General features: G+C 38.0%; 1 protein-coding gene across 2 annotated transcripts in view; it reads right to left on the bottom strand.

Moving 5' to 3' along the window:
• The window catches only part of ACMSD (aminocarboxymuconate semialdehyde decarboxylase), a 63,177-nt gene that overhangs the window by 2,941 nt on the left and 37,115 nt on the right, over positions 1–23,121 (bottom strand). For both annotated transcript variants that reach the window (XM_065880795.1, XM_065880796.1), the window contains one exon: positions 1,906–2,004. In XM_065880795.1, coding sequence (XP_065736867.1) covers positions 1,906–2,004 — 99 coding nt within the window. The remainder of the gene's footprint in view (positions 1–1,905; positions 2,005–23,121) is intronic.

Below are 23,121 nucleotides of genomic sequence, written 5' to 3'. Positions count from 1 at the left end.
CCTCCAGAAATATTTTATGCATTTATATGTAGGTTTATAATTTTTTTTCACAAATGGATAGTATACCATACACAAATGGAAGTATACTATATGCAGTTTTTGCACCTTGCTTAACTTAATATATCTTAGAAATCGATTCTTAATATTTTTTTATGGCTGTATAGAATCCATTGTATGGATATGTTATTATTTATTTATTCTCCTGTAGATTGTTTTTAGTTTTATTACAAACAGTGTTATAATGAGTAACCTTATACAGAATGTCATGAATTTGTGACAATATAAAATTTTTATTCGAGATTTTCTGAAAACTTGAAAGTGATAAGCACATAAAATTAAATAACAAAAGGCATGTAATAATAATTATTATTATTCCATTAAAATCTTAATCAGGATTCTTGGGGTAATCTGGTTTCAGTTTAATTTTGGTTAATGTTATAGAAAGTTTTTCATTTCTCAACCTTTGATATAAAACCTTTGATATAAAAAGTTAAAAAACGTAGTATTGCTTACTACTTTAATAAGTATATATTTAACAATTCAAGACTTTTAGTGCCTTAAGGTGGGTAAGTGCCAAAGGAGAAACTTCCTGTTTAAAGCAGTCTGAGGTCTCCCAGTCAATAACTTGCAACTAGTATATGTCAAAATGGACCCTTGGGACTCCCCTGGCGGTCTAGTGGTAAAGAATCCGCCTTACAATGCAGGGGACGCAGGTTCGATCCCTGGTCAAGCAACTAAGATCCCACATGCCATGGGGCAATTAAACCCACGCACCGCAACTACTGAGCTCACGCGCCTCAACTAGGGAGCCTGCGTGCCACAAACTACAGAGCCCACGTTCTGTGGAACCTTTGTGCCACAACTGCAAAGCCCACACGCCCTGGAGCCTGTGCGCCACAACTAGAGAAAAGCCCTGTACACACAAGGAAGAGCTCGTGTACCGCAACGAACGATCCCATATGCCTCAGTCAAGATCCTTAGTGCCACAACTAAGATCCTACGCAGCCTAAAATAAAAAATAAATCTAAAAAAAAGAAAAAGGACCCTTGTTGGCATCTGTTCATGTACTTCAAGCCTACTGAGAAGATGTGATGAGCTAATATATCCTTAAAAATTAAAGCAGAGAATTAGAGTTGAAGAGAAATTTTGGATTCTAGTTTAGAAGAAAGCCAAGACTTATATAAAAGGACTATGACTAAAACTTTTGTAAGATTTGTTAAGAATTTATATATCCCCATGTTTTCATTTTTGGCCATCCCTGTCCCCTGGTAGTAATTGGCAGTGAAGTCTTAGGAAAAACTTGTTTTGTTGGGGGTGGGTGTGGGATGGGAAGGGGATGGCAAAAGAGGGGAAATCTGGGGACACTGCGTCTCATTTTAACCTCATTTTCGTTCAGGAGCCTCAGGGGCAGAATGGTAGTGGCAGCATTAAGGCACATTTAGCCACTCTAAAAGTCAAATGCTAAAAGAAAAAAAAAAATCCAGTTACTTGAGGGTTCTGGATCCTTGAGTTCTGTTAATCAAGACTTTAGTCTCAATATCCAAATAACTAGAATCATTACAACTTTTGAGATTGGTAGATTTGTACCAGAAACATTAAAGGAAAAATTTAGACATTTCTCTCATTCATCTAACATGCAAATCTAAATATATTATTATAATGTGCTTCTTTACCATTTTCTTTCTTGGCTTTATGAATTTAGTTGTACTAGATTGACTTTCAGCATTTTAACTTTCCTTTGCCCTTTAATAGGTCAGCTATTTCTGGAGATCAAGTAACAGTTCTAGGAATATTAAGTGTAACGATTTCTCTGTTCTTTGCTATCACATAGCAAAGTGCTCTGAAATCAAACACAATTAGAGCAGGAAAATTCAGGAAGAAGATCATGAAGTAAAAGGCACATACCTTTGTTTCTGCATCAAATTCTTCCATGGATTCTATCAGTTTCCCAGGTTCCAGCTCACCTAGTGGAAAGGGGTAATCGGTTCCCAAAATGACTTTATCCTGAAAAAGGAAAAAACACTTTTATCTCTAATTTTGCAGAACGTCAAAGAACCTCTTGTAAACTTAATTATATTTACATATTACAAGCACTCCTATGGTAAAATAACAAATTTCTTCCTGATTAACAGAAACAAACTGATCTAAAATTTTTAAGATTTAATGGCTTCAAAGCTTATTCTGACATTTTCTCCAGCAGGTGCCGCTATTAGGTCTCTTAAAGCTGCAAATCAACCCCCATCTTCCCTTGTTTTTTTTAAGTAACTGAAATGCAGAATACTCAAATATAAGAAGCAGGCGTTTATTTAATAAAACATGCTGATGTCTTCAGATGAAATTAAGGATTCTATATTTCTTAAAATGAGGCATTGCAGTTGACCCGCACAATTTTTGAAAATATACTGGAGTTTAAAAGGAAAACATAAAAAACAAACAACTGGATGAAAAGAAAAGAAACAAACAAAAACCAACCAACCCCCCCAAACAATTACCATCTCTATAAACTAGATTGTTGTTTGCTTTTTAATGATGTAGCTTTGAATTTCTATTTGACACTTTGTACAGTAAAGCACACAGGCTTGTCTGTCTACAAATAAGTAAAGCACTATGTCAAGCAATGTGCTAAAATCTAGATTGCTAGATTGGTCAACAAAACAGAAATGGGGATAGAGAAAGATCAAGATGGCAGAGTAGGAAGATCCTGAGCTCAGCTCCTGTCACACCTAAGTTACAGCTACTTACAGGCCAACTATCTCTGAGAATGACCCGATGGCTAGCAGAAAAGATTTTTTCCATAACTAAAGATATAAAGAAAGAACCACAACTTGACAGGTAGCAGGGTGGAGACGTGGACTGTCAAGACCCACGTTCCTGGCATGGTGACCCATAAGCAGGAGGAAAATCACAACTGTGGAGGTCCTCCCTGAGGATCAAGGGGTCCAAGTCCCACACTGAGTTCACCAGCCTGGTGGGCCTGCACTGGGAAGGCAAGCACCCAAAATACCTGGCTTTGAAAACCAGTGGGTGTTATGTTTAGGAGAGCTAGAGGCTGGAAACTGAGACTCCATCCTTAAAGGGCAGGTGCAAAAACTCGCTTGCTCCAAGTCCCAGTGCAGAAGCAGCCAAAAAAAAAAAACTTTGGGGCTTCCCTGGTGGCGCAGCGGTTGAGAGTCCGCCTGCCGATGCAGCGGACACGGGTTCGTGCCCCGGTCTGTGAAGATCCCACATGCCGCGGAGTGGCTAGGCCCGTGAGCCATGGCCGCTGAGCCTGCGCGTCCGGAGCCTGTGCTCCGCAATGGGAGAGGCCACAACAGTGAGAGGCCCGCCTAACGCAAAAAAAAAAAAACAAAAAACAACTTTGTATGATGACAGATGGTTACTAGACTTATTGTGGTGATTCATTTGTAATGTATAGAAATATATCGAATCACTATGTTGTATACCTGAAATGAATCTAACATTGTAAATTAACTATAATTTTTTAAAAGTACAATGAATAAGAATATGATATATTTTTGTAATGGAATAGTATACAGTGATAAATGAACAAATTTTGGGGAAAAAAAAAGAAATGTTCCCTCTCCTTAAGAAGCTCATAATCTAGTAAGAGAGACATTAAATCAATAATCAATAATAAATCCATCTATCAAAATAAGAACATATTTTCAACCAGAAATTTTACTTCTAGAAAGTATCCCACCCATATGCATGTAATGGAAATACATCAAGGAAGTTAATTGCAACACTATTGTAGCAGCAAAAGACTATCAAACTAAATTATAGCATATCCAAAAATAAAAAGGAATGAAGGATACTTGCATATGCTGTAATGAAATAATCACCAAGTTATATTATAAGGAGGAATGATCTCGTACAGCAGAAACTAAAACAACATTGTAAATCAACTGTACTCCAATAAAAAATTGATTAATAAGAAAAAAAGACATGATCTTGTAATTGAGAAAATGCAGTGTAATAACTGTCATATGGAATTTACTAAAGTTAATTCAAATAGCATATGATATCACTTATATGTGGAATCTAAAACAATGGTACAAATGAACCTATTTACAAAACAGAAATTGAGTCACAGATGTAGAAAACAAACTTATGGTTATCAAGGGAGAAAGAGGGGGAAGGGATAAACTGGGAGATTGGGATTGACATATACATACTAGTATATATAAAATAATAAGAACCTACTGTGTAGTGCAGGGAACTCTATTCAATACTCTGTAATGGCCTATATGGGAATAGAATCTAAAAAGAATGGATATATGTATATGTATAACTGACTCACTTTGCTGTACAGCAGAAAGTAACACAACATTGTAAATCAACTATACTTCAATAAAAAAATTAATTAAAAAAAGAGGAATGATCTTGAAGTTATATCATGAAGGGGGGGAAACAAAGTCTAGGACAGTGTATTTGCTATGCTCATACTTCTGTTTCTACTAAGGGATCTATAGACACACAAATATATGTTTGTATGTATAAAGTCTATTTCACGAATGGTAGCCAAGAAACAAGTAACATTAGTTGTCTCCACCAATGAAGACTAGGATTCAGGGGTGTAGGAGATCCCCCCGCTTCTTTTTTTGAGATATAATTCGCATACCATAAAATTCACCCTTTAAAAGTGTACAGTTCAGTGGGTCTTCATATATTCATGAATTTGTGTAATCATTCCCACTATCTAATTCCAGAACATTTTTATCACCCCAAAGTAAACCCCGTACTCATTAGCAGGCACTCCTTGTTACCTCCTTCCAGCCCCTGGAAAACACTAATTTACCTTCTGTAAAGGAGGTCCATGGAATTGCCTCTTCTGACATTTCATATGAATGGAATCAAACGGTATGTTGCCTTCTTTTCTCTTAGTATATTGTTTTCAAGGTTTATCCATGTTGTAGCCTGAATCAGTACTTCATTCCTTTCTGGGCCAAATAATATTCCATTGTATAGATATACCACATTGTTGTTTATCCATTCATCAGATGATGGACATGTGAGTTGTTTCTACTTTTGGTGTGTTATGATATTGTTTCTCTGAACAATTGTGTACAGAGGAGTTTTTGTATGAACACGTTTTCACTTCTCCTGGGTATATACCTAGGAGTGGAGTTGCTGGATCATATGGTAAGTCCATGTTTAACATTTTGAGAAACTATTTTTCACAGTGGTTGCAGCATTCTACATTCCCAACAGCAATGTATGAGGGTCCCAATTTCTCGAAATCCTCACCAACACTTGTCATTATTCATCTTTTTGATGATGGCTATCATGGTGGGTGCAAAGTGGTATCTCACTGTGATTTTGATTTGCATTTCTGTAATGACTAATTACATTGAACATCTTTCCATGTGCTTATTGGCCATTTGTATGTCTTTGGAGAAATATCTATTTATATCCTTGGTGTCTATTCAGGCCCACGTGTTTCCTTTTTATTGTTGAGTTGTAAGAGTTCTGTATATTTTCTGAATACTAGAGACTTATCAGATGTATGATTTACAACTATTTTCTTCATTCTGTGGGCTGTCTTTTCACTGGTTGTATCTTTTGAAGCACAAATTTTTAAATTTTAATGAATTTAATCTATTTTCTTTAGTTGCTTGTGGTTTTGGCGTCATATGCAAGAAATTATTGCCTAAGAGGTCACAAAGATTTACAACTATGTTTTCTTCTAAGAGTTTGTAGTTTAAGCTTTTCCCTTTAGGTCTTTGGTCCATTTTGAGTTAACTTTTGTGTATTTTGAGTGTAAAGAAGAGATCCAACTTTATTATTATTATTTTTCTGTATGTGGATATTCAGTTATCCCACTATAATACATTGAAGAGACTATTCTTTCTTCATTGAATTGTATTGGTACCTTTGTTCAAAATAAGTTATCTTTATGTCTGTCGTTAAGCCACTACCACACAGTTTTGATTACTGTATGTATCTGTGTAGAAAATTTTGAAATTGGGACTGTGAGTCCTCCAATTTTGTTCTTCTTTTTCAAAATCATTTTGGCCATTCTGGGTCCCTTGCATTTCCATATGAATTTTAGGATCAGCTTGTCAATTCCTGCAAAAATAAAAAAGCAAACAAGAAAACCCTGGATTTTTGATAGGGATTGCATTGAATCTATAGATCAGTGTGAGAAGTATTGCCATTTAACAATATTAAATTTTCCAACCAATGAACATGGGATGTCTTTTATTTATTTAGGTCTTCTTTAATTTTCTTCAACAATGTTTTGTAATTTAGTGTCCAAATCTTACACTTCTTTAGTTGAATTTACTCCCAAGTATTTTATTCTTCTTGATGCCATCGTAAATGGAATTGTCTCCTCAATTTCATTTATGGATTATTCAATGCTAGTGTATAGAAATACAGGTAATTTTCATATATTTATCTTCTATGTGTTGTATATATTTTGTATATTTATCCTACAACCTTACTGAATCTGTTTATTAGCCCTGATGGTTTATTTGTGGGTTCTCTAGGATTTTGTATATACAGGGTCATGTCATCTGCAAATAATTTTGCTTCTTCCTTTCCAATTTTTATACCTTTTATTTATTTTTCTTGCTTAATTTCCCTGGCTACAATCTCCAGTACAATGCTGAATATAAGTGGTAAGAGCAGAACCTTTCAATCTTTTACCATTAGGCACGATATTAGTTGTGGGTTTTTCATAGATGTTCTTTATCAGGTTGAGGAAGTTCCTTTGTACTCCTTTTTGAGTGTTTTCATCATGAAAGACTATCAGTTTGTCGAGTGCTTTTCCTGCATTTATTGAGATGATCATGTAGTTTTTGTCCTTTATTAATATGGTGTATTGACTGATTTTTGTGTGTTGAAACAATCTTGCATCTGTGGGATAAATCTCAATTGATCATGGTGTATAATTCTTATTATGTGTTGCTAGATTCAGTTTAATAAATATTGTTGAGGAAATTCACATCTGTATTCATAAGGGATATTGGTCTGTAGTTTTCTTGTGATTTCTTTTTCTGGTTTTGGAGTATGCTGGCCTCATAGAATAAACTAAGAAGTGTTGCTTTCTTTTGTACTTTTTTGAAGAGTTTGTGAAGGATTGGTTGTAATTCTTTTTTAAAAATTTGATACAATTCAGCAGTAAAGCCATCTAGTCCTGGGCTTTTCTTTGTGGACGTTTTAAAATCACTGATTCAATCTCTTTACTTATTATAGGTTTATTCAGATTTTCTATTTCTTCTTTTTTTTTTTTTGTAGTACGCGGGCCTCTCACTGTTGTGGCCTCTCCCATTGCGGGCCACAGGCTCCGGACGTGCAGGCTCAGCAGCCATGGCTCACGGGCCCAGCCGCTCCGCAGCATGTGGGATCTTCCCGGACCGGGGCACGAACCCGTGTCCCCTGAATTGGAAGGCGGACTCTCAACCACTGCGCCACCAGGGAAGCCCTTCTATTTCTTCTTGAGTCAGTTTCTGTAGTCTTTCTAGGAATTTCTTCATTTCATTTAGGTTATCAAGTTTGTTAACACACAGTTGCTCATATTTTTTCTTATAATTCTTTTTATTTCTGTAAGGTCTCTAGTAATACCCTCCTCTTTCATTTTTAATTTTAACAATTGAATCTTATCTGTTTATTTCTTGGTCAGTCTAGCTAAAGGTTTGCTAATTTTGTTGATCTTCTCAAAGACCCAAGTTTTGATTTTATTGATTTTCTTATTGTTTTTCTATTCTCTATTTCTTTTATAACTGCTTTAGTATCTGCTATTTCCTTTCTTTTGCTTGTTTTGGGTTTAGCTTACTCTTCTTTTTCTAGTTTCTTAAGGTGGACATACAGGCTATTGATTTGAGATCTTTCTTCTTTTTCAATATAGGTATTTTAGAGCTATAAATTTCCTACTAAGCCCTGCTTTAGCTGCATTTCATGAGTTTTGGAAAGTTTTGTTTTATATTATATTTGTATTAAATATTTTCTAATTTCCATTGTGATTTCTTCTCTGTCTAGTGTCATTTCATTTCAGTCTGAAGAACATCCTCTAGCATTTCTTGTATGGGAAGTCTACTAGCATTGAATTCTCTTGACTTATGTTTATTTGAGAATATCTTTATTTCTCCTCATTCTTGGAGGATAGTTTTGCTGGATATAGAGTTTTTTGTTTGTTTGTTTTTATAGATTTATTTATTTATTTTTGGCTACATTGGATCTTCATTGCTGTGTGTGGGCTTTCCCTAGTTGCGGCGAGCGGGGGCTACTCTTTGTTGCATTGCACGGGCTTCTCACTGTGGTGGCTTCTCTTGTTGTGGAGCACGGGCTCTAGGCACATGGGCTTCAGTAGTTGTGGCTCGCGGGCTCTAGAGCACAGGCTCAGTAGTTGTGGTGCACGGGCTTAGTTGCTCTGTGGCATGTGGGATATTTCTGGACCAGGGCTCGAACCTGTGTCCCCTGTATTGGCAGGCAGATTCTTAACCACTACACCACCAGGGAAGCCCTGGATATAGGGTTTTTGATGAACAGGTTTTTGTGTGTGCATGAGCTTTAAATATGTCTTCTAGGGCTTCCCTGGTGGCACAGTGGTTGAGAGTCCGCCTGCCGATGTAGGGGACACGGGTTCGTGCCCCGGTCCGGGAAGATCCCACATGCCACAGAGCGGCTGGGCCTGCGAGCCATGGCCGCTGACACTGCGCGTCCAGAGCCTGTGCTCCGCAATGGGAGAGGCCACAACAGTGAGAGGCCCGCATACTGAAAAAAATATATATATATATAAATATATAAATATATAAATATAAATAAATATATAAATATAAATATATATATATATGCCTTCTACTGCCTACTGGCCTCCATAGTTTTTACTGAGGGCTAAGGCTAGAGCCATAGGGAACATCAACACTGGGGGTGGAGTGCTTGCAGGAATGCAAGACAGAGGGAGAATGTCCACAGGCAGAGAGAGCCAGTGAGGCAGAGAAGGAGAGACAGAAAAAAAGTGGTATTAGAAAAAAATGCAATGAGAGATATTTGAAGGAGAAAGTGTTTAATAAGTAATGCTTTAGAAGAGGATGAAAAAGATAAGGACTAAAGAGTCTCTGTTGGATTTGGCAGCCTTATTAAGTGCACTTTCAGTGGAGTGATGGAGAGAAAAACAGATGCACAGGATGAAAAAGTAGATGAATGGTGAAAGAATGTTAAGTGTTGACTACACATATCTCTTAGCTTGGGTTTCTCTCGTCTTTGATTATCACTCTATTTGTGCTGCTTGGGCAGTCTCATCCATAAACAAAGATCTAGTTCCTAAGCCTCAAGTCCTGGGTATATGGCTGCCTGCTGGACACTTCCACTTGGCTGCCTTACAGGCAATTAAAATGCAGCATGTTATCTAATGTTGAAGTTCTCATCTTCATATTTATGCAACATCATGTTCATTCTCATTCTCTTGTTCTCACTTTTGCATTCTCTTACTGTCCTCCCTCACCCCCTCACATCCCATCCACTTGCTCTCTGGATATCTTTTTTTACTCCTGTTTGTCCCCTGGAAGCTGACCTGTCTGTACTGTACAACAGGCTTCCTTGACCTCAGGTTTCTAGTTGGGTTTAACTAATGGGCAACATAGGCAGGAGATTAGAGAATGGAGGAAAGTGTTTATGCCCCAGATCCCTCCCTTTGGAGTCATCAACTTGGCTCCAACTAAAAATCTTGGCTCCTGTTAGCAGGCCCTTTTCACAGAGCCCTCTCTGTCTTTTGGCCCAGAATGGTAATGGAGCTTTCCATACCTTTGTAAATAATCCATTTATTAATTTTTTTCTCTAGTTTTCTCAATTCAGGATGCGATCTTATTTTCTGCTGGAATCCTGCATGAGTCACACTGTGTTCCAGTTATACCAAAACCTTTATAGTTTTCTCACTTTACTAGGTTTATCCTCTGGTTGGCATGTCCTATCCAGCCCCAAACTCCTATTTTTAATTGATTAATTAATGTGGTGGACAACTTTTTATTTTGACAGAATTTCAAATGATTAGATAGAAATGTTGCAGGCTAATTCAGGGATCTGCCATATAACCTTTACCCAGATTCACCAATTGTTTATATTTTGCCCCCTTTTCTTTATTATTTTCTCTGTATAGATATTTGTGTATCTATCCAGAAACACACATTTTTCTGAACTGTATGCAAGTTGGAGACATTACGGCCCCTTACTCCTAAATAAATTAGAGTTTATTCCTAAGAAAAAAGGCGTTTTCTTATGTAACCATAGTACAGTTCTTAAAGTCAGAAAATTTATAAGTTGATATATATATAATAACATTATATCAATGTTATTTTATACACACACACACACACACACACATATATATATATATATATATATATATATATACACACACACATATATATAATATCACCAGTCCATACTCAGACTTTGTCAGTTATCCCAACAGTGTGCTTCATAGCTAGTTATTTTTTCCTGGTCCAAGATCCAGTTGATAATTACATTAAATTTAGTTACCATGTCTCCGAAATTTCCCTTAATTTGGAACAGGTAATTTTTTTTTTTTTTTGGTCACTCTTGACTTGGATATTTTTGAAGAAGACTACAGTCCAGTTATTTTACAGAATGTCCCTCTATTCTATTTTATAGAATTTTATAGAATGTCAGTTTGTGTTTTTTTGATCTTTCCTCATGATTACATACAAATTATGCATTTGGGGTAGAAATTTTACAGAAGTGATGTTGTGTCTTTTTCACTGCATCATATCAGGGGTACATGTTACCAGTTTGTCCCAGTATTGGTGATGTTTGATCATTTAGTTAAGTTGGGACCCACCAGTTTTTTTCCTATAAAGGCTATTTTTTTCCTTCATGATTAGTAAGTAATTTGCGGGGAGACACTTTAAGATCACATAAATATCTTGTTCCTTATCAAACTTTCACCCACTGGTTTTATCATTCAGTAATGATTTTCTTCCTGACAGTTATTGCTGATGTGGAACTGTATGTGTGTGTGTCTCTCTTGTCTTGTTTCTGTTCTTTGATTTTGGCTCTTATTTCTATTTTTTCTTTCTTTCTGTCTGCTTATTTTCTTAAAGTGGAATCATAAATCACTGATTTTACACATTTCTTCTTTTTCTAATAGAAGCATTTAAACCTATACTTTTTTACTGAGGTATAATTGACGTACCATATTATATTAGTTTCAGCTGTATAATATAATGATTTGATATTTGTATATGCTGCGAAATGATCACCACAAGTCTAGTCAACATCTGTCACCAAACATAGTTTAGCATTATTGATAAAATACTTGAGCAATTTTTTGATAGACTTTAATGAGCTTAAAAGCCCCTCCTAGGAAATTGCCCCTCCACTCAATTGACTATTAGTCTTGAAACTAGTCTAAGAACTTTAACCAATAATGCAAAAAGGCTAATTGTCCTTAACTAGATAGTCATCTCCTTCTTTTTTAAAATCCAGTCTAACAATAGTTGTCTAACCATTTTTCCCCATGAAATGTCTCTGCCAAGATAGAATCTTTGAATTGGGCTTTTCAGAAAGCCTCTTTGTTTGAAATAAAACTGTGACCTATGCTTATAATCAATCTGAGAGTGGCTTTGTGTGTTGAAGGAATGAAGGCTTGAATGTACAAAAGAGGAAAGTCTGATTGTTACTAGGCCTGAAATATTAAATGTATAAATGCTCTCAATTTGAGCTGAGGATAAATGATTCTTTGATTTCTACTAGAAAAAAAGGATTTTCCTAGGTTTTATGAATACATTTACATGAAATAATTTGGGAAGTATATAATAAAATTTAGAGGAAGGCCACGATAGACTCACAACTCTATCTCTAGATTCCTGTATTCATGTACTGTATTAAAACCAAGCAAATACACCTGCTGGTAGAAGCCCTAAAGACCCAAAGTTATGTCTCCTCACATCTGTGCAAACAGCTGATCTCGTTCTGAACTGCCTGCTTGGTATTCCCTGGAGGTTCATTTGTCCTTATTTCTACTCCTCTTGCTAAAAGTTGTTTACAATTCCAAAACACAACATAATTTTAAAAAGTCACATTAACATGAAATTGAAATCTAGAAAATAATTTTTCTTTCTAGTCAGGAATTCTTCCATTCCCAGTATTATGGCCTTCTCAGATATAAATACATTTTAAGCGGGGAGGGGTCTGTTCTGATGAGAAGAAAGCAAACGATTTTAAAGCCGAAATGAAAACCACTCCTCTGCAATTCATTCTTCCTGGTTAAGACACTTCCCTGTTCACCTAACTTGAGTTTGAAAGCCTATCGTAGAGCACCAAACTTATAGTTTGGCAGTATTTAATTATTATTTAATAGCTACTGTTCACAACTCCTCTCCATAGGAGGTTAATTATCCACTTGTGATAATCTGGTTTGTAAATTTTTCATACCTGTTATCTATCCGTATACCTTTTATTGATATCTTCTGATAAACTTTTGACCATTTCTAACTTGCTAGTGATTTCTTAAGGGAGAGGGAAGTAGGCATAAAAAACCTGGAAGTGAAGTTCTTGTTAACTGCATTTCTTGTTCAGAGAAGGGATGGTAGCAGGGAAAGGGTGGGGAGAAGAGATTCCTTAAGAGGCAAACGGTCCTATAGGATAAAGGTCACATACTCCATCACTTGATACCAGTCCTTACTTGATAGATGCTTAATAAACACTTCTTGAGTTAAAAAAAAATTTTTTTTTTATAAATTTTTAATTTACTTATTTCTGGTGGCGTTGGGTCTTCATTGCTGCGTGCGGGCTTTCTCTAGTTGCGGCGAGCGGGGCCTACTCTTCGTTTCGGTGCACAGGCTTCTCATTGCAGTGGCTTCTCTTGTTCTGGAGTACAGGCTCTAGGCACGTGGGCTTCAGTAGTTGTGGCACACAGGCTCAGTAGTTGTGGCTCGTGGGCTCTAGAGCACAGGTCCAGTAGTTGTGGCGCACGGGCTTAGCTGCTCCACGGCATGTTGGATCTTCCCGGACCAGGGCTCGAACCCGTGTCCCCTGCATTGGCAGGCGGATTCTTAACCACTGCGCCACCAGGGAAGTCGTAAAAATACTTTTTGTATTGGTATTTCTATCACCTGTTATAACTGCAAATTGTGATTTAAATGGATGCAGAGTCCTGGTTAAGGAAGCGTAGCATATGGCCTTGGATGACTGTTGCCTCATTTCCCACTGATCCAAGCTCTCTGGTATACCCAAGACTCTTTTGACATCTCAGGCTCCCAAGTAGCATACCTGTTCCTGGCCTCCCAAAAGCTAGAACTTTCTTCCTTCTTCTTCCTTCTTGTCTGTGATCCAGGATTCTGTTCCCTTGGAATTGACCATGATCATGAACCAATTTTTAAGGACATCTGTGCTACTGTAATATTTGGCAACATCTACATTTTAGTAGGACCTTTCTAAAGACTCTATTAAACCCAGAGGAAATAATTCTAATGGTAGGCATTTTAGGTAACGTGGCTGCCTCTTCTAGGGTCCTAAAATTATACCTTTTCAACAGCCACTGGCTTCCTTTATTAGGCAGGAAAGCAGTGGATAATCCTGACTGATTTCTCCACAGCAACACTGACCCAGTGTGCATTTTCCTTCCCAAAGCCAGCTGCGCATACTCCCTATGAAGTCAAAGACTTACTGAGCTGATAATAATAGTAATTAATATTCCTGCCAGGGAAAAGAAATAAACTGCTCATCTGCTGGGATGCATTAACTTTTTCACATTTTCAGGGAATGTTGCAAGCACTGAAAGATGTGGCTTACTGAAGAAACTCAAATAGTGGAAGAGAATTCATTTGTCTTCTGGAAAAGGAACGATTAACTATCTTCTCATTTAGCATATTTCATTAGTAGCATTTTGCAGTAAATACAACACACCTCTATTATAACATAGTTATTACAGACCTTCTAGTATATCAAGGATTCAGTTTGTTCCCTGAGACATAATTTCCTCACTAAGGAGCCTGATTTAATTCAATCAGTGCAGGGTAAGATTAGCCTTATACCCACAAGATCATTACATAAGTTACAAATATTAACACCTACTGTGCATAAAGCACTAACATTTGTACAGTCCTTTGGCATCGTGTTATATTAGCCTCTCCCATCAACTTTGTCTGGTTATCATCTCCATTTTACAGTTGAGGAAACTGCAGCTGAGAGGGTAAGTGACTTGATATTAAAGGTCACCCAGCTAACAAGCAGTAGAGCCAGGACTTGAACTGTTTCTCACATCCCACAACTTCGTGAGAAGGTAGTAAGTTATATTCATGTTGTCAGGAATCTTACAGGCATCAAAAAGGGTTCCACTCTGTTGAGGACTGCAGCACACAGAAAACATCACTTAACCAGAATACTTACAGACAGAATGTTAAAATACATTTAAATTTCAAGTCAGGGTGGAAATACTTAAAATTCACAGGGTATACTCCACCTCCCCCACTAGCCCTACACATAATCAAGTCTTTGGTGTTAAAGGACCTTTTCATTGCTTCCAGATCATGTTAACCCTTTAGAATAGCTGAATAGAGCAGTCCTGAATGTTAAAGAGGTAGGTGGCCTGGAAAAGGAATGGAGAAAAAACTTTGGCTTTTGGGCCTGACCCGTCTCTAGTTTAGGTTCATTTTCTAACCCACAGATCAAATGCCCAAGACAAGATCACATGTATGCCTACTGTAAAAATTGGGGCATAAAATGTCCCAAAATAACATTGTTACTTCTAAAAGTGAACAATTTATTTTACTCTAAGATAAAATACTTTCTATTTTGTGGAACAGGTGTTTCTGGTTTCTCTTTTAAAAATAAAAGAACATATGAATAGATATTTTGGTTTGGGTGGTTGAAAGTCTATCTTGCAGAGAAAGGCCTCTTCATTTTTTAAAAAAATTGAGGTGGAATTCACATAACATAAAAATTAACCATTGTAGGGCTTCCCTGGTGGCGCAGTGGTTGAGAGTCTGCCTGCCGATGCAGGGGACACAGGTTCGTTCCCCGGTCCGGGAAGATCCCACATGCCGCGGAGCGGCTGGGCCCGTGAGCCATGGCCGCTGAGCCTGCGCGTCCGGAGCCTGTGCTCTGCAACGGGAGAGGCCCCAACAGTGAGAGGCCCCGGTACCGCAAAAAAAAAAAAAAAAAAAATAACCATTGTAAAGTGTATACTGTGGTGACATTTAGTACATTCACAGAGTTGTGCAACCATCACCACTATCTTGTTCTAAGACATTTTCACACTCTCAGAGGAGACCTTATGCACATTAAGAAGTCACTCTCCATTCCCACCCACCCCCTGGCAACCACTATTCTGCTGCGTGTTTCTGTGGGTTTATCTATAGTAGATTTTTCATATAAATGGAATCATACAGTACGTGACCTTTATGTCTGACTTCTTTCACTTAGCATGTTTTCAAGGTCCATTCATGTTATAGTGTGTATCAGTATATCATTTCTTTTTATGGCTGAATATAATATTCCATTGTATGGATATACAACATTTTGTTTATTCATCCATCTGTTGATGGACATTTGGGTTGTTTCTACCTTTTGGCTATTGCAAATAATGCTGTTATGAACATTTGTGTACAAGCATTTGCTTGAAAACCTGTTTTCAATTCTTTGGGGTATAGACACAGGAGTGGCATTGTTGGGACATGCTAATTCTGTGGTTAACTTTTTATAGATTTGCTAAACTGTTTTCCACAGCAGCTGCACCATTTTATATTCCAACCAGCAACGTACAAGAGTTCCAATATCTTCACATTCTTGTCAACATTTTCCACTTTTTAAAAAAAATTATAGTGATCTTGGTAAGGATGAGAATTGGTGTCTCATTGTGGTTTTGATTTGCCTTTTCCTAATGACCAGTGATGCTGAACATCTTTACAAGTGCTTGTTAGCTATTCATATAGAATAGTTTATATATTTGGATACAAGTCCCTTATCAGGTATATGACCCTCTAGTGAATTTTTCATTAAAGTTATTGTACTTTTCAGGTCTAGAATTTTTATTTGGTTTCATGTTATAATTTCTATCTGTTTATTGATAGTCTCTTTTGGTTCAGTCATCGTTCTCCTGGTTCCCTTTAGTTCTTAGTCTATGATTTTCTTTATTTCTTTGATCATTTTTAAGGCTGTTGATTTAAAGTCATTGTCTAGTAAGTCCAATGTTTTTCCAGTGACAGTTTCTGTTAATTTCTTTCTTTTTTTTTTTTTTTTGTGGTATGCGGGCCTCTCACTGTTGTGGCCTCTCCCGTTGCGGAGCACAGGCTCTGGATGCGCAGGCTCCACGGCGTGGGGGATCTTCCCGGACTGGGGCACGAACACACATCCCCTGCATCGGTAGGCAGACTCTCAACCACTGCGCCACCAGGGAAGCCCAATTTCTTTTTTTCATGGGAATGAGCTGTACTTTCTTTTTTCTTTGCATACCTCAATTTTTTTGTTGAAAACTGGACATTTTGAATAGTATAATGTGGTAACTTTGGTAATCAGATTCTTCCTTCTCTGGGTTTGTTCTTGTTCCTTTGTGTGCTTTGTATTTGCTTATTTAGTGACTTTTCCAAACTATTTTTAAAGACTTATTCTTTGTTGTATATGCTCTCTGCAGTCTGTTCCTTAAGCTTGTGGTCAGCTCATGTTTTGATAAGATGTTCTTAAATGCCTAGAGCAAAAAAAGAACCAAAGAAAGACAAGGGAAAAAACCTCTCTCGGTCTTCGCAGATTGGCTCTGTGTTGGGCCTTCCTCTAATGCTTGGCCAGGCCATTTACAACTCCACCCTAGCATTCACACCCTGCTGATACTGAGCCTAAAGATCAGAGAGAGATTAAAGCTTAGGTTCTTGTCATGTCTTTTCTGAGCATGTGTCCTGCTCTCGGCATGTGCTTGGCTTTCTAGACTCTTCCCTCTTTCTATCTTGTTCCCTCTTCACTTTTGATTAAATTGCCATAGAAGATCCAAGCCTTATTTTACATCATTGCTTCAGAAGGAGACACATTTTGTTTGTTGTGAACTTTAATTTAGTAGAATTTTTTTCCCTTTATCTCAATTTTGCAGTGATTGTATAATTCTGAGGTTCCAACATTTCAAGATGAATGAAAGATCTTGCAAATTGATTGATGCTGTCACAGTTGTTCTCACTGTAGTTTCATTCTTGAAAGTCTGTATGTACCTTTGTCAAATGCTTTTATTGAGCACTTACTGTGGGACTGGAATTGTGTTATATACTTTATGTGGTTTTCTTATTTAACGCTGTCTACAACCCCAAGAGTCAGGTACTATTCTTATCTGTATTTTATTGATAAGGAAACAAGTTTAGAGAGATCAAATAATTTACTCATATCTCTCAGAGCTATGACTATGTTGTATAGCATTAAACTCTTAAGCATCATTTACTGTTTGCTTCACAAGAATGGGATTTCTAGGACTTCTTTTTTTCCACTTTATCTTCATTTCTATTTTTATTTCTACTCTTAATTGTATTATCATTTTTTACCACATTTCTCAGGCACGCAGAAACAAATCAACAAACTAACAGAAACCACTGGAAAGTACAAACTACAAACAAAAGACTAACAGCAGTAGTGAATTCAATTTGGAATAGAATGCTATGTGTGAATAACATAGGGATAGTCCTGTAGTTCCTCCATTTCTAGAAGAAAATTCTAATGATACTTGGTTGTGGATGAAGCTTGGATATTTAGAAACTTAGGAAACAGACACTCTCATTAAAAGAGTTTATTTACTGCAATGCTTATATGCTATTAAAAACAATTTTAATGCCTCAAATGGTGTTTCTAATAATGACAAGGCACTATGTCAAAGATGCATATTTGAACAAAATTGTTTCATGAAATGTAAATGTGGAAAAGTAATATTTGTAAACTAAGTTATGTGATTTTAGATGCTCTAGTTGAATTAATAGATTAACTTTTAGAAGTAGAAAAAGGGTGGTCCAGTGGTTAGGATGCCACACTTTCACTGCCCAGGGCACGGGTTCCATCCCTGGTAGGGGAGCTGGGATCCCACAAGCCGTGAGGTGTGGCCAAAAAAAAAAAGTAGAAAAAAAAAATCTTAAGACTCTGAAGATGTGCATATCATCTCTCGTCCTTCCACCTTCAACCCAAGCCAGAGAGAGGACTAGGATATTCTTTAACTTCTGAAAATCTAGCCAGACCCCTTCTATTGCTGTAGTTTCTGCTGACCTCTAATTGCCTATAACCATGAAAATGACTTCAGTAGGCTGGAAGCTGGGCTATAGGTGGATGCAATATAGGCAAGATAAATTTTGTTAGCGAAAAGGAGGAAAGCTCAAGACCAGTATTAATACATGCACGCAAACTGGTCTTTCAGTTGTCCATGATGACCTAAGGAGCTTACCCCAGAATGTAAATCAATGCACTGCTTCCTTTACTGAAAAGGTCTTGCTATTAAAAACAAAAGTCAGTTAAACTAAATGTTGTCTTTAGTGACTCAGTTTGCATTCTGGCACAAGTTCCTTCTCTCATCATGGGCTGGTAACAAAACTTTTTGTGGACTGGTATTGGTCTGAGGATCACAATTTGAAACCCCATTAAAAAGATGGTAAAGTGCATTTTGAAGAGCATATAGCCACAAGGACAAAGAGAACAGGATAGAAGAACTAAGAAGAAAACTTCAGAAACTGGAAAGCAGTTGGATAATAGTAACTAACTTTAGAAGACCAAGAAAGAAATTCTTAGCTAGTATGAGATAAGCCAAAAAGTAACCTGGCTTATGTCACCAAGCCCCCAAATATATGTAATTGATAGCACCAGGTGCCTCTGGAAGTAGAGACAAAGAACTAACAACAGGAGGATTCATTGTAAGCCTGTTTCAGAAGCAGTTAGACCCTAGATCATCTCCCTAAGTCCAGTGTCTGCTTTCCCCTCATCCTGGCAAAAGACTGGTCATTTAGTCTCAAAAGGGGGGTGAAAGGGTCAGAGAGTCTCTGAACTGGGAGATATCAGGCATAGTTGAGAGTGTGGAATGTTCTGAAAGCAAAAGGTTAATGAAAGTTTATTTATTAAAAATCGAGCATCCCAGGGACTTCCCTGGTGGTCCAATGGTTGGGACTCCATGCTTCCATTGCAGAGGGCGTGGGTTCAACCCCCGGTTGGGGAACTAAGATCCCACATGCCACACAGTGTGGCCAAAAAGTAAAAAAAAAAAAAATTTAATTAAAAAAAATTTTTTTTAATTGAGCATCCCAGCCTTTATTCCCTACTCAGTTCCCAGGATGCTGGCAACCAGGCCTTTACCATTCAGGTAAGAGATTGAAAGAGCTTCTCTGGGAAAGTGATAAATCAAAAAGGAAAGACCAGATTTCTGGAGTTTCAAAAGAACATGGCTCAGTTGGATTACTCTATAGAGAAAACCACACTTGACAGGCCCCATCCATATGCAGAGACTTCCAATCATCCTTTTAGTGACCGCTCTTAAATATGAGCAGACAGCCAAGGATTATAGACATTTGAGGAAAGCATTTAATATGAAAGACTGAGACTTAAAAAAAAAAAAGACAAAAATCCAATTGGAGGAAGGCTTGTGGGGAGAAGTACATTTCCCAAAATTACTAATATTTTTAGAGAGATAAAAGATACTGAACTCAATCAACAAGAATAGGATACTTTAAAAAAGTTTACAGAACAAGAACAGTAACAACAGCTCTTTCAAATTAAACAAATTAAAAAGCCAATTAAATAAAAGGATTTATTAATAAAGTTGAGGAAATATCCCAGAAAGTAAAACAAAAGCTCAAAAAGGGGAGGTGTAAGACAGAAGAAAAATAAGGTTCAACTTTAGGAACTCCAGAAAGAGAAAACAGAGGGAAGGAAGTCATTAAAGAAATAAATTAAGAAGATTTTACAGAATAAAAGGGCTCACCAAATGTCTAGCATAATGGATGAAAACAGTCCCATACTGAGTAACATCACTGAGAAATTTTAGGACAAAAAGAAAATCTTAGAGTCTTTGAGATTGGGAGTGAAGGGGAAAGAAGTAGGTTTTATATGAAGTTTCAAGGATTAGACTGGAGTTACATTACTCAACAGCAACTCTGGAAGCCATAATACAATGGAAAAATGTCTTTAAAATTACTCAGGACAACAGTTGCCAAGCTAGAATTATATACCTAGCCAAACAATTAACTCACTCTAAGGGAAGAATAAAGACATACTGAAATAACCAAGGTTTCAAAAATTTCATCGCCCATACTGTCTTTCTTAGAAAGCTATTGGAAGATGTTCCCTACCAAGATGAAGGAATAAAGCAAGAAATTGGAAAATCATAGGGCTCAGGAAGCAGGGAACCCAATGAGAGAGAGAGAGAGAGAGAGAGAGAGAAAATGTGAGGAGTACAAAGGGGAGATTCAAGATGACAGCTGTGCAGCAGGTCTAAATAGCAGCCCAGTCCATATTAGAGCAAGTCAGAGACTCCTGAATATAGTTTTTCAAGAAGAAGGAATTAATAGACTACTGTACCTGATGTGTTTAAGTGTACTGAGAGGAGAGTTATAAAATTGGTGGAGAGTTTGGGGTTAAGTTAGTGTAAAGTAGTGGGCAAAAAAAAAGTAAAGGGTGAAAGAATGAAAGATAGATAGATATTATTGGGTTGCAGTCATCTCATTGAACCTCATAAGAAACCCTGAACCCGAATTGCCCAGCCATGGGGTTCCTGGATTCCTGACCCAGAGGAAATGAATGAGATAATAAATGTTCATTGTTGTTTTAAAGCTAACCTAAGTTTTAGGTTAATGTATTATGTAGCAATAGATAACTAATACAGATTTTGGTACCTGGAAGTAGGCTGTTGCCATAATGAAAACTTAAAAATGTGGGAGTGGCTTTGGAACTGATTAGTGGGAGGAAGTTGGAAAGACCTTGAGATAGTGGAAGACTGAAGATCCTTGTGAAGACTGTTATTAGAAGCTTGATAACCTGTGAGGTTACCAGTAAAGACTTTAAGGAGAATGAGGAAAATGTTATTGGAAACTAGAGGAAAGGAGATCCTTGCTATGCTGTGGCAAAAAAAAAAAAAAAAAAAAAAAATAGCAACACGGTCACCTACAGTAATATGCAAAGTAGAAAATATATTTAATAAACTGGGTGATAGAGCTAAGGAAATTTCCAGACAAAGTGTTAGAAGTGCTGCATGGCTGCTTCTTGCTGCTTATAGTAAAATGCAAGGGGAGTGCCTTAAAGGAAGGACTGTTAAATATAAAGGAGCCAGGAATTGTTGGGTTTGAAAATTCCCAGCCCCTCCAATGGCAAATGATGCTAAAATTAGAGATGGCTTTCTGGCAAAGATTAACTCCAGGGCACAATCAGAAAAGTATAGTCTTAAAATGAAGCCAAGATATGACTATAATATCTGTGTTATGACCTCAAGAGATTTAAGGCAGTGCCTCAAAGAACCACAAACAATGAGGGCTTCTAGGTAGCTTAAGAGTGCTGTTCCTCAGCAGCCTTTGCAGAAAAGGGCTTTTCTCAGAGATTTGTGGGTAAGGCTTCTGCCTAATGGTTTGAAACCTAATAAGATTCACAAAAGACCTACAAAGTTTTTTTGTTTGTTTTTTCTTAAACTTTGTTACCGTTTAATCATTGACAATGTTCTGTACACTAACGCCACATTCGTAGTCATCAGTGCTGTTATGATCTGCAAAGTTTTTAAGAGAATTGTATTAGCATAAACACCAGCAGGATTGAAAGGAATGGATAGAACAAAATGAAAAGAAGCTTTTGGGCCTCAAAAGTTGTAGGGGCATGAAGCAGTCTGTAGAAACTACTCAGCCGCAAATATGGGCTCCCTTTCATGGAAAAGGAGGGATGACTCAGAGGGTAGAACCAAGAGCTGTGGAGAATCATTCCTGTATTCTGAGTTCTAATCAAGGAACTGCTAACATGTGCCCAATGGATTTCAGATTTGCTAGTTACTAGTAACACCTCTAAACCTCCTGATTTTCCCCTTTTGGAGTGGAGGGTCTATAGCAACTATCCTTTGCATGTCTCACCATTTTATAGTGTTGCATGAGTGTGTGCTGGGTAAAGAACTTGTCTCTGTGGTTCACAGATCTTAAGGTTGAGAGAAACTGTGCATGAGGAGCGTCATCCCTGAGTTACTTTAAGTGGTGAGATCCTGGACTTTAAGCTGATGCTGTAAATGAATGAGACTTTGGGGTGGTGTGGGAGGACTGAAGGTAGTTTGCATTTAGGTGGCCGGAGTGTGGGGTGTGGTGGTTTACAAACATGTCTTCAACAGGTGGAGCTGGGCTGCCCTGGGGGTGCAGTGGATAAGCATCCACCTGCCAGTGCAGGGAACACGGGTTCCAGCCCCGGTGCGGGAAGATCCCACGTGCCACGGAGCAACTAAGCCCGTGTGTCACAACTACTGAGCCCATGCGCCACAACTACTGAGCCTGCACTCTAGAGCCCGTGAGCCACTACTGAACCCACGTGCCACAACTACTGAGCCTGCTCTCTAGAGCCCACGTGCCACAACTACTGAACCCATGTGCCACAACTACTGAGCCTGCGCTCTAGAGCCCACGCACCACAACTACTGAACTGACGTGCCACAACTACTCAGCCTGTGCTCTAGAGCCCACGCGCCACAACTACTGAACCCACGTGCCACAACTACTGAGCCTGCACTCTAGAGCCCACGTGCCTCAACTACTGAGCCCATGTGCCACAACTACTGAGCCTGCACTCTAGAGCCCACGAGTCACACTGCTGAGCCCATGCGCCACAACTACTGAGCCTGCGCTCTAGAACCCATGCGCCACAACTACTGAAGCCCACGCGCCTAGAGCCCATGCTCTGCAACAAGAGAAGCCACCACAATGTGAAGCCTGCGCACCGCAACGAAGAGTAGCCCCGCTATCTGCAACTAGAGAACACCCATGCGCAGCAACGAAGACCCAACACAGCCGAAAAAAAAAAAAAAAAAAGGTGGAGCCGAATTCCATTCCCCTTGAATGTGGGCCAGATTTAGTGACTTGCTTCTGATGAATAAAATGCGGCAGAAGTGATGCGACGTGGCTTTTGGGGGTAGGTCATAAAAGGATAGCTTCTGCCTGGCGCACACTCCATCTCTCTCTTGTTCTCTTTTCCTCTGCC

This window comes from Phocoena phocoena, chromosome 7 (assembly GCF_963924675.1).
Source record: "Phocoena phocoena chromosome 7, mPhoPho1.1, whole genome shotgun sequence".
Lineage (NCBI taxonomy): Eukaryota > Metazoa > Chordata > Mammalia > Artiodactyla > Phocoenidae > Phocoena > Phocoena phocoena.
The sequence above is the reverse complement of the archived record's forward strand: the minus strand, read 5'-3'. Positions and strand labels throughout refer to the sequence as shown.